General features: G+C 37.7%; 1 protein-coding gene across 1 annotated transcript; it reads right to left on the bottom strand.

Moving 5' to 3' along the window:
- Positions 1 to 677: 677 nt before the first annotated feature.
- Positions 678 to 12,542, bottom strand: LOC121380446. The gene is made up of 5 exons (XM_041509262.1): positions 12,385 to 12,542; positions 4,031 to 4,080; positions 3,556 to 3,603; positions 3,093 to 3,149; positions 678 to 1,820 (listed from the first exon to the last, which is right to left on the bottom strand). Exons 1-5 carry the CDS (start codon positions 12,486 to 12,488, stop codon positions 1,534 to 1,536), a joined length of 546 nt encoding a protein of 181 aa, XP_041365196.1. The 5' UTR covers positions 12,489 to 12,542; the 3' UTR covers positions 678 to 1,533.
- Positions 12,543 to 12,849: the final 307 nt, after the last annotated feature.

Consider the following 12,849-nt stretch of genomic DNA (forward strand, 5'->3'; position numbering starts at 1 on the left):
TAAAGGAATTTGATAGAACACTTGTACACGTGCTAGTAACAGCATGGAAGTCGCTTATTAGTCAATAATAATTAATACAAAATCACCAAACATCTAGATATGTAATACTTAACAAACGATTGTCATTCGAAGTGTCTTTACAGCAAGTTGACGGTACACAGCTCGAATTTGGAAAAGTACAATGCTTAAACTAAAGAACATGCTATAACTAATCAATTTATGATCATTCAGAATTCTAAGCAGCAGACTGAATACTAGTATTCAGAAGGTGTGACCTGCAGCAGACCAAGTTTACGGGTTTCTACTCCACTCCAGTGACTCGCAATCTTACAGCCCTGTTCCGTGCTGCCAGAGGATTGCGTTCTGTTCTGCAAGTTGGACACAAAAAATATTAAAGTTTGTTCAATGAACATTCTGTTTAAAACATTAACTTATTTGTTTTTCAATAAGCATGGCATTTTTAACATTTTCCAAATCGACTGTTGCACAGACAGCATCAAATTTGCCTCGGGTGAATACTAAATAGCATTATATATATATATATATATATATATATATATATATATATATATATATATATTATATATATATATATATAAACATACATATACACATACATGTTTATATATATAAAAGAAAGAAAAAAGACAAGAAAAAAATGCCCAACATTTGCAAACACGACAAAGAGAAAAGATTCTACATGTATATGATTTATAAAGCACATCAAAAAGTTGCTACTAAGTGGGAAACACGGTGTCCCACCTAATGACTACACCGGGAATACAGACGTGTGTCCATACAAGCAGGTAACAAATAGATTCCTACCTCACAGATGTGTGCATGTTTTAACACTACACTCTCAGAACCAAGCCCATAGTAACCTCATTTCGTGGTCGCCATCATGGAGCACAAAACACATTTTTGTCCTACATATATTACAAAATAACGTTTAATCGCCGTGGAAAGATACATATTTTAAACAATCGGAAACTACATGCTTTGCCACAATAAAAATACGTCTTCTACTTTGTGTTTGTTTTCTTTCTTGTTCTAACAAAGCAGTGAACGCCTGACAAGTCTTCTGATACAAATACATGTTATCAACAGGAAGTTACGTCATTTTACCTAGGAATCATGGGGATGAGTTACTAGAGGCGTGTTCAGGAGGGCCAACAATCGCGGTAGCTCGCTATACTGATTGTGAGAAGACGATGGATGGTATCAATAAAATCGTTCGCGAATGCTCGGCTTTCTGAACAGGCCACAGCTTAAAGGTGTACAAAAACCAAAGAGATAATAATAATGATAATGATAATAACTAACTTTTAAAGGTGAAATTTGTCGTCCCAAAACATTGCTATTTTGTTCTCCAGATGCTAGAAAATCGCGTTACCCCCCCCCCCCCCCCATCCCTCCAACAACTGTGGGAAGCATGCCACTGCACACCCTTAAATTGCTCATTCCCCCAAACACATTTCAAATATGTTCCCACGGGCTTAAAGGATTAAAGAATGCATTTTACACTCGTTTGAATTAATCAAACGTAATGTACTCTAGCTTTTCAATGACGTCATAGTAACCCTCTTTGATGAGTGCATGCATAAGGATGTTGTAGCCATATTCGCCGGAATGGAACACCTTTCTGGTGAAGATCTCCGCACGTTGTCGTCTGGTTTTACCTTCGTTGACCTCTTCGAGATCATCCAGGTCAAAAGCGCCGGTTTGGAAAAAGAATTCTGCTAACCTCTTGCCGTCAATGGAGTCCAAGAGGAAGGTGTAGTTTTCACGGACTCGTCTGTAGTGTTCCTTGGGCAGTTTACCTGTAACATAGAGCATTATTACAGCCGAAACAACACCGGTTTATACTGCCAATAACTGAAGTGGGTAAATAGAGTAGAGCATTATTACAGCCGAAACAACACCGCTTTATACTGCCAATAACTGAAGTGGGTAAATAGAGTAGAGCATTATTACAGCCGAAACAACACCGCTTTATACTGCCAATAACTGAAGTGGGTAAATAGAGTAGAGCATTATTACAGCCGAAACAACACCGCTTTATACTGCCAATAACTGAAGTGGGTAAATAGAGTAGAGCATTATTACAGCCGAAACAACACCGCTTTATACTGCCAATAACTGAAGTGGGTAAATAGAGTAGAGCATTATTACAGCCGAAACAACACCGCTTTATACTGCCAATAACTGAAGTGGGTAAATAGAGTAGAGCATTCTCTTCAACCCTTGCTGCTAGGACCACAACCATTGGAACTAGCGAGAGGCACCTTATTATCTTCGCTCACTTGGAAGTTGTTCTTCTTGGCACCGACGTGTCTCAAAAAGCTTTTTTACTGTAAAAGTAACACACGTGACATTGTTTTGTACCACCACCCCTGAAAAAGGCACGGTTTGCATTAAATGTTAAAATATAATGTGGAGCTATTTATAGTTTTGGAGACTGATATTTAGTCCATTGTTGAACACTACTAATTTGATTTAATTGCTAATAGTTGTTTTACAATCTTTACAATGTAGGATTTTTTCACGTGCACTCAAGATAACGTTAAGTAGCTGAAATAGTGGGCAACAGGTTACATAGATGAATTATGCAGTACGGTTTAGGTATTTGGGTACTTTAGCCTTGGCTGAAATACTAGGTAACAGCTTACATAGATGAATTATGCAGTACGGTTTAGATATCTGGGGCCATTGTCCTTGCAAAATAACAATAAACCACAATCAGAAAGTATGTTTTGGGTTTTCACCCTGAGGTTGATGTTTTCGTGGAACTACCCTGAAGTCAAAGCTCCCCAACCTTGGAATGGTCAGACTGTACTGGGTAATACATGTATAATTTAGAAAAAAAGGTTTTGAGGTCTATTTTCCCATGATCTAGTCCTAACTTAATTACTGAACCTTATTTTATAGTACACATTGAAATTATAAGGAATTCAATTTTGTAATTTTCAATGCAAATACAATAAGCACAATGATTCAAATAGTCCCGAACTGATAAATATCAACAGTTGCTTCAAACATCCACGCTATTTATTTATTGAGAAATTTGCTTTAACAATTCAGTTAAAACTTACCAGCCGATTTTCCAAACGCATCAGCTAGACACGGAAGGACGAGGGCCGTCACAAAAGCTAAACGAAAGAAGAAACCATACACTACATACACACGTTACACAGTCTGACGTAACAAACTTATATATAATTTATATCGTTCATCAAACACAGACATTGCTAAACGAAAGAAGAAGGCGGCTTTTGGGAAATTACTGGTCAACGTTTTAATAAAAACAAATTCATTTTGTGCTTACATGCAACTCGGGTTTAATTACGCTATCCTTGTCAAAACAATGAGCCGTTAAAACGGCACTGGGAAGCGAGCCCAGTATATATCGGCCGATAACTTAACCACTTCACCAACCAGGCCGATAACGTAACCACTTCGCCACCGAGGGCGATAACTTAACCACTTCGCCATCGAGGGCGATAACTTAACCACTTCGCCACCGAGGCCGATAACAAACCATCTGTGATAGTATACCTTTTATTTTCAGAAGCTTCTTCTTATGTGCATCATCTGGCATGCAGTCTGAAAAAGAATTGAGTGGAGTAACAACAACTGTTTCTATATATGGGACAGTATGGAGTGCCCAGATATTTTTCACTTGTGCTATAACAATGGAATAATTGCGGAAATTAAAAACCAAATAATTATAATCGCCTTCAGATTAACTCAGCACTCCACAGTGAAACATTTTCAAATGTAAATGCTTATTTTCATGATCAGTCGAAACGTTCCCAGTCCTAGCACATCTAAACATTTCGACAGGATTATTTGTACATTGGTGTAAACGATACTTATTAAGAAAACAAATACAAATAAAAAACCGACTGTAACGAACAACAACTACAGAACAACAAGCAAACATGATAATCAGTGGCGTCAAATGGACTCGATTCGATTAACAAGTCCTGGCTAGTAAAGCTTGCTATAAATGTGTTATGAATTCACTCACACTTCTTCTGGACATCTTGCACGCTCACTTGCTTCCTGTCGCCCGACTGTCTGCAATACAAACGGTACAGTCCGCAGTGCTCATAGCAATACAAGTGGTTCCATGACGAACTTTATGGAAATGTGTGTGTGTGTGTGTGTGTGTGTGTGTGTGTGTGTGTGTTTATGTGTGTGTGTGTATGTGTGTGTGTGTGTGTGTGTGTGTTTATGTGTGTGTGTGTGTGTGTGTGTATATATATATATCCATAAAAAATTCAAAAATATATCTCTAGTGATTTGTTGAGACTGCCTCTGAAAATACTTATGCAAAGTTTTAGAATTATCTAGAAGATAGAATGTAAAATGTTCAATGCTAAATTTCTATTTAAAATATTTAAATTTATAATTTCAACAATTTGCCTATATTGCTGTGTGAAGACTGCCCCAGAAAAAAGTTTTAGAACTATTTGGTCAAAACACTAGAAAAAGATAGAAGTAAAACCTTTCAATTTCAATTTAATTTTTCAAAATAAAAATATAGAAATTCTAAATGTCAAAAATATCTATTAGTCTATGTAGGGTGTACCAGAGGATCACTATACCGAGTTTGAGAGCAAGTCAGTCAGAACTATGGGAGAAGATGATTTGAAATGTTGACGGACGGAGTTTGAGAGCAAGTCAATCAGAACTGTGGGAGAAGATGATTTGAAATGTTGACGGACGGAGTTTGAGAGCAAGTCAATCAGAACTGTGGGAGAAGATGATTTGAAATGTTGACGGACGGAGTTTGAGAGCAAGTCAATCAGAACTGTGGGAGAAGATAGACTTGAAATGTTGACGGACGGAGTTTGAGAGCAAGTCAATCAGAACTGTGGGAGAAGATGATTTGAAATGTTGACGGACGGAGTTTGAGAGCAAGTCAATCAGAACTGTGGGAGAAGATGATTTGAAATGTTGACGGACGGAGTTTGAGAGCAAGTCAATCAGAACTGTGGGAGAAGATGATTTGAAATGTTGACGGACGGAGTTTGAGAGCAAGTCAATCAGAACTGTGGGAGAAGATGATTTGAAATGTTGACGGACGGAATTTGAGAGCAAGTCAATCAGAATTGTGGGAGAAGATGATTTGAAATGAAGACGGACGGAGTTTGAGTGCAAGTCAATCAGAACTATGGGAGAAGATAGACTTGAAATGTTGACGGACGGAGTTTGAGAGCAAGTCAATCAGAACTGTGGGAGAAGATGATTTGAAATGTTGACGGACGGAGTTTGAGTGCAAGTCAATCAGAACTGTGGGAGAAGATGATTTGAAATGTTGACGGACGGAGTTTGAGAGCAAGTCAATCAGAACTGTGGGAGAAGATGATTTGAAATGAAGACGGACGGAGTTTGAGTGCAAGTCAATCAGAACTATGGGAGAAGATAGACTTGAAATGTTGACGGACGGAGTTTGAAAGCAAGTCAATAAAAACTGTGGGAGAAGATGATTTGAAATGTTGACGGACGGAGTTTGAGAGCAAGTCAATCAGAACTGTGGGAGAAGATAGACTTGAAATGTTGACGGACGGAGTTTGAGAGCAAGTCAATCAGAACTGTGGGAGAAGATAGACTTGAAATGTTGACGGACGGAGTTTGAGAGCAAGTCAATCAGAACTGTGGGAGAAGATAGACTTGAAATGTTGACGGACGGAGTTTGAGAGCAAGTCAATCAGAACTGTGGGAGAAGATGATTTGAAATGTTGACGGACGGAGTTTGAGAGCAAGTCAATCAGAACTGTGGGAGAAGATAAGACTTGAAATGTTGACGGACGGAGTTTGAGAGCAAGTCAATCAGAACTGTGGGAGAAGATGATTTGAAATGTTGACGGACGGAGTTTGAGAGCAAGTCAATCAGAACTGTGGGAGAAGATGATTTGAAATGAAGACGGACGGAGTTTGAGTGCAAGTCAATCAGAACTATGGGAGAAGATAGACTTGAAATGTTGACGGACGGAGTTTGAGAGCAAGTCAATCAGAACTGTGGGAGAAGATGATTTGAAATGTTGACGGACGGAGTTTGAGAGCAAGTCAATCAGAACTGTGGGAGAAGATGATTTGAAATGTTGACGGACGGAGTTTGAGAGCAAGTCAATCAGAACTGTGGGAGAAGATGATTTGAAATGTTGACGGACGGAGTTTGAGAGCAAGTCAATCAGAACTGTGGGAGAAGATAAGACTTGAAATGTTGACGGACGGAGTTTGAGAGCAAGTCAATCAGAACTGTGGGAGAAGATGATTTGAAATGTTGACGGACGGATTTTGAGAGCAAGTCAATCAGAACTGTGGGAGAAGATGATTTGAAATGTTGATGGACGGAGTTTGAGAGCAAGTCAATCAGAACTGTGGGAGAAGATGATTTGAAATGTTGACGGACGGAGTTTGAGAGCAAGTCAATCAGAACTGTGGGAGAAGATAGACTTGAAATGTTGACGGACGGAGTTTGAGAGCAAGTCAATCAGAACTGTGGGAGAAGATGATTTGAAATGTTGACGGACGGAGTTTGAGAGCAAGTCAATCAAAACTGTGGGAGAAGATGATTTGAAATGTTGACGGACGGAGTTTGAGAGCAAGTCAATCAGAACTGTGGGAGAAGATGATTTGAAATGTTGACGGACGGAGTTTGAGAGCAAGTCAATCAGAACTGTGGGAGAAGATGATTTGAAATGTTGACGGACGGAATTTGAGAGCAAGTCAATCAGAACTGTGGGAGAAGATGATTTGAAATGAAGACGGACGGAGTTTGAGTGCAAGTCAATCAGAACTATGGGAGAAGATAGACTTGAAATGTTGACGGACGGAGTTTGAGAGCAAGTCAATCAGAACTGTGGGAGAAGATAGACTTGAAATGTTGACGGACGGAGTTTGAGAGCAAGTCAATCAGAACTGTGGGAGAAGATGATTTGAAATGTTGACGGACGGAGTTTGAGTGCAAGTCAATCAGAACTGTGGGAGAAGATGATTTGAAATGTTGACGGACGGAGTTTGAGAGCAAGTCAATCAGAACTGTGGGAGAAGATGATTTGAAATGTTGACGGACGGAGTTTGAGAGCAAGTCAATCAGAACTGTGGGAGAAGATAAGACTTGAAATGTTGACGGACGGAGTTTGAGAGCAAGTCAATCAGAACTGTGGGAGAAGATGATTTGAAATGTTGACGGACGGAGTTTGAGAGCAAGTCAATCAGAACTGTGGGAGAAGATGATTTGAAATGTTGACGGACGGAGTTTGAGAGCAAGTCAATCAGAACTGTGGGAGAAGATAAGACTTGAATTGTTGACGGACGGAGTTTGAGAGCAAGTCAATCAGAACTGTGGGAGAAGATGATTTGAAATGAAGACGGACGGAGTTTGAGTGCAAGTCAATCAGAACTATGGGAGAAGATAGACTTGAAATGTTGACGGACGGAGTTTGAAAGCAAGTCAATAAAAACTGTGGGAGAAGATGATTTGAAATGTTGACGGACGGAGTTTGAGAGCAAGTCAATCAGAACTGTGGGAGAAGATGATTTGAAATGTTGACGGACGGAATTTGAGAGCAAGTCAATCAGAACTGTGGGAGAAGATGATTTGAAATGAAGACGGACGGAGTTTGAGTGCAAGTCAATCAGAACTATGGGAGAAGATAGACTTGAAATGTTGACGGACGGAGTTTGAGAGCAAGTCAATCAGAACTGTGGGAGAAGATAGACTTGAAATGTTGACGGACGGAGTTTGAGAGCAAGTCAATCAGAACTGTGGGAGAAGATGATTTGAAATGTTGACGGACGGAGTTTGAGAGCAAGTCAATCAGAACTGTGGGAGAAGATAGACTTGAAATGTTGACGGACGGAGTTTGAGAGCAAGTCAATCAGAACTGTGGGAGAAGATAGACTTGAAATGTTGACGGACGGAGTTTGAGAGCAAGTCAATCAGAACTGTGGGAGAAGATGATTTGAAATGTTGACGGACGGAGTTTGAGAGCAAGTCAATCAGAACTGTGGGAGAAGATAAGACTTGAAATGTTGACGGACGGAGTTTGAGAGCAAGTCAATCAGAACTGTGGGAGAAGATGATTTGAAATGTTGACGGACGGATTTTGAGAGCAAGTCAATCAGAACTGTGGGAGAAGATGATTTGAAATGTTGACGGACGGAGTTTGAGAGCAAGTCAATCAGAACTGTGGGAGAAGATAAGACTTGAATTGTTGACGGACGGAGTTTGAGAGCAAGTCAATCAGAACTGTGGGAGAAGATGATTTGAAATGAAGACGGACGGAGTTTGAGTGCAAGTCAATCAGAACTATGGGAGAAAATAGACTTGAAATGTTGACGGACGGAGTTTGAGAGCAAGTCAATCAGAACTATGGGAGAAGATAGACTTGAAATGTTGACGGACGGAGTTTGAAAGCAAGTCAATAAAAACTGTGGGAGAAGATGATTTGAAATGTTGACGGACGGAGTTTGAGAGCAAGTCAATCAGAACTGTGGGAGAAGATAGACTTGAAATGTTGACGGACGGAGTTTGAGAGCAAGTCAATCAGAACTGTGGGAGAAGATGATTTGAAATGAAGACGGACGGAGTTTGAGTGCAAGTCAATCAGAACTATGGGAGAAGATAGACTTGAAATGTTGACGGACGGAGTTTGAGAGCAAGTCAATCAGAACTATGGGAGAAGATAGACTTGAAATGTTGACGGACGGAGTTTGAAAGCAAGTCAATAAAAACTGTGGGAGAAGATGATTTGAAATGTTGACGGACGGAGTTTGAGAGCAAGTCAATCAGAACTGTGGGAGAAGATAGACTTGAAATGTTGACGGACGGAGTTTGAGAGCAAGTCAATCAGAACTATGGGAGAAGATAGACTTGAAATGTTGACGGACGGAGTTTGAAAGCAAGTCAATAAAAACTGTGGGAGAAGATGATTTGAAATGTTGACGGACGGAGTTTGAGAGCAAGTCAATCAGAACTGTGGGAGAAGATGATTTGAAATGTTGACGGACGGAGTTTGAGAGCAAGTCAATCAGAACTGTGGGAGAAGATTATTTGAAATGCTGACGGACGGGGACCGCTTCCGGGCAAATTAGTATTACAATATAATAGGTCCGCGGAGGAAAAACTAAATTTTAAATAATAATAAAATTCGATTACTAGTACTCAGACAAGAAAGACAAACAACAGACCCTCACCTCCTCTCCAAACAAAAACTCCATCATGATCAAGACACCCCCCCCCCACAAAAACCCCTAAACAATCCCCCCCCCCAAAAACAGCAAAAAAAACCCAACAACCCCCCCCCCCCCCCCCCCCAACAACAACAACAATAAAACCCCAGAAATACCAAACAAATCAGTCAAGGCATAAAATTTGAAACTTCCAGACAAACAATATGTCCTTCGTGTGGTTTTAGTGCTTACAAGAACGATTTTCTTCGGTAGTTCGGATACAAATGAAAATGTTAATGGTCAACGATATTCACACGAAAATCTAAGATGAGCGATTTTCGTAGCTTTTCTCCTATCATAAATACAAAAAATTAATATACTTTTGTGTGTGCTAGGACTAACTTAAAAGCTACCAGGCGGAAATACAAATTAGGTTTGTTTCTCGTTACCCGACCGACCCACGAAAATCGACCCGTGTCAAAATCTTTTGGGACCTCATTTGGGGAAGTTTTTTTAAAAAACAATATTTAACCAATTTCAATTTAGGCTTAAACAAGTATAATATTGATCTGTAGATGATATTTGTCAAATATTTTAAAACCTCGATATAATTTAACCAAAATTTATTAACGTCAGTTTCGATTCGTTAGAAATGTGAAATTCTGTAAAATGCTATTCATAGTAACGAGAACACGATTTTCCCGCGACGGTGCCACAAGATCTCGCGCACCGCGATGCATGTTCGTAATACATAGTACATGTTCTTGTGACAGGAAAAATGGGTTTTAAACTAAATTAATCTAACGGTGACTGCACAGGTACCTTCGTGTGAGGTTATGTAGTGTGTATACTTACCAAATCAAATCTTATACACGACAATAGTAACATAATATTATGTGGCTAAAACTCCTACCTGTAGCGTATCAATCGACATAAATATTGTAGGTCAAACTGCTCATTTCAGAGGTAACGGGTAGCGTCTATGACTACCCTAGTTCCGCACAAAATTAGAGTACTTTTAGAGTATGTTTACAAGTCTAATGGCCGAAACAAGCGTGCAGATCCCGCCCAGATTTCAGGCGGAATCGATAAAATCATGGAATTAATTATTTCGTGGCGAAATACGAGATATACCAACAAATATAAACACTTACTGTGTAAAGAAAACCTCCCGAGTTACGTGTTACTATAAACAGACAGTATGTCCAAATAGTAATCCTGCATTAATCCAATTCTGAGTTAATAACAAAATCTCAAATATTCCCACCGGCCATCATAAGCACATTAAAAATGTGATCGAAAACTGTTGGCGGAATAGGATTATTTGTACAATCATTCGTCTCAAGTTCACGAGTTTCTTTCACAATATACGATATTTAATGGAATATCACGTTTAATAATAATAATAATAATAACAATAAATAAACAAACTAATTAATTAATAATATTTTAAAAAATCAATTAATAAATAATAAAATAATTAATATTAAATACTAAATAATATCAAGAAAATTAATTAATAATTAATAAATAATATAATAATACATTACTGAATAATATTAGTAATTATAATAAAAACATAAAAACGTGTTTTTCATTGATAAATGTTTCCTTTACACATACACACACACACACACACACACACACACACAACACAGATGGGGTGGAACGGGGTTGGGGGTTGGGGTGTGTGTGGGGGTGGGGGGGGGTGGGGCAAGAGATCACGCATTTGCTTGTTTCTTGTTGTTTTGTTGTTCAATTAATGTGCATTATTCGTAATTTATTTTTCTTTATCTCTGTGTGTCTATTCACCTTTCCCCAGAATTTTCTATAAAAGATTAATAGAAATATTATGAAAGATTAATGAAACTATTATAATCAAAGATTTTTAGGTTGTGGGGTTGGGGGTTGTGCAGGTTAAATTCAAAAATATTTATAATATATATTTTTTTTAATTGAATAAAAACCTTGAAATAACAATTAACCAGTAATTATAACTAAAAAAAGAGTAAAAATTAATAATAAATAAATAAATAAATAAATAAATAAATAAAACCCTTAAAATAACTAATGACCTGCAATGATAATTAAACAAAGATTTTTGTAAGAAAAAAGAGAGAAAAACCTTTGAAACACATGTAACTAATGGCTTGTAATAATAATATTTAAAAAAAAAGTCTAAAGGAAATAATAATTTTAAAAAAGTAAATAAATGAAAGCCTTAAAATATATAATGACCTGTACTGACAATCATTATTTTTTAATAATAATAATAAAAAAAATAACCCCCCAAAACCTTTAATGGCATAAATATTAATAATGCATATGATGCAACCCACACAAAGCACATATATAGAAACAAAAATAACAAAATGAATAATCAATTCCATTCAGTTCCGAAATATTTGTTTTTATTGTCTGTATGTCAAATGTTTGATACGAATAATTGTCGTTCCGCCATATTTTCATTCCGCATTTTCGATGTGCCAGAATAAAAACTTTCAAATGTGGAAATGTGTCATCTTCAAACATGTAATTCTGGAAAGGATACCAAAGGTATTGTAATTAATATTTTAGTCTAAAATTTATTAAAATATGTTGTTGTATGTGTTGTGGCACTTAAATAAAGCACATATGCCTGATTTTATTAAATCCTGATTGCAAATGGAAAATTCGATCCAATGGATAAACGTTACGGCACAGCAATAAATATCACAATAATAAATATCACAATAATAAACATGACAATAATAAATATCACAATAATAAATATCACAATAATAAATATCACAATAATAAATATCGTGCCGGAGACGTTTATCTTGATGAAATACACCGATACATTGTATCTTTATCACACCGGCAATGTAGGCTTATTTTCATCCAAAAACAGTGATAATTTTTGGCAAAGATTTTCTGACGAACGATTACAGTTTTTGCACGAACGATCAGTCGTTTATGTTGATATTGGTTTTGCATAATCAACAGACGAACGACAGAATCGTTCGTGCCAAATTTTATGCCCTGAATCAGAATAACTTCCCCAAACCCCCAAAACAAACATCACTTATAAAAATAAAAAAAAGACAAGAAAAACCTCCGGGAAAACCCTATTAACAACAACAAATAACAAGAAAAGTAACAAGATCAACAAAAAACCGTTTAGAAAGAAAAGAAAACCAACAAAAGCCAGCTTACCTATCGTCACACCTTCCTCCTTTCTTGTTGGAATTAATTATACTCTTAAACTTTTCCTCCACCTTTCCCGCCTTTTCTTTGAACCACGATTTCAGTTTTCCCATTTTAATTGTATTTATTTATTTAATCACTGACCACGCAACCACTTTTGTGCGACTGTTTCATCGGGGGTCGAGACAACGAATGAACGAACCGGGGAAACGTCTGCAGTACCATATACAGAAAACGCTTTCTACGCATGCTCTGTGCTGTTATAAAAATCGGGAAAAATCTTTTCCTGGGAATTTCCAATAACATATCATAGTGGGCCTAATTGAAGTTTATCGTAACAAAGAGTGCTAAATATAGTGCTTACTATCCTCCACCGCCTAACAACATATTAAAATCTGAAAATGATGAGGTTGGAGGGAGGGAAGGGGGTAGCAGAAAATGATGGGGTTGGGAGGGAAGGGGGTAGCAGAAAAT

Source organism: Gigantopelta aegis, chromosome 9, assembly GCF_016097555.1.
Source record: "Gigantopelta aegis isolate Gae_Host chromosome 9, Gae_host_genome, whole genome shotgun sequence".
In the NCBI taxonomy this organism is placed as follows: domain Eukaryota; kingdom Metazoa; phylum Mollusca; class Gastropoda; order Neomphalida; family Peltospiridae; genus Gigantopelta; species Gigantopelta aegis.

Bases quoted from the DNA above. Each gene is read 5' to 3' on its own strand.
- LOC121380446 (XM_041509262.1), bottom strand. From the start codon at position 12,488: ATGGGAAAACTGAAATCGTGGTTCAAAGAAAAGGCGGGAAAGGTGGAG. The intron at 4,081-12,384 runs GTAAGCTGGCTT...TTTGTATTGCAG, and splicing joins GGAGGAAGGTGTGACGATAG to ACAGTCGGGCGACAGGAAGC. The intron at 3,604-4,030 runs GTGAGTGAATTC...ATTCTTTTTCAG, and splicing joins GCAAGATGTCCAGAAGAAGT to ACTGCATGCCAGATGATGCA.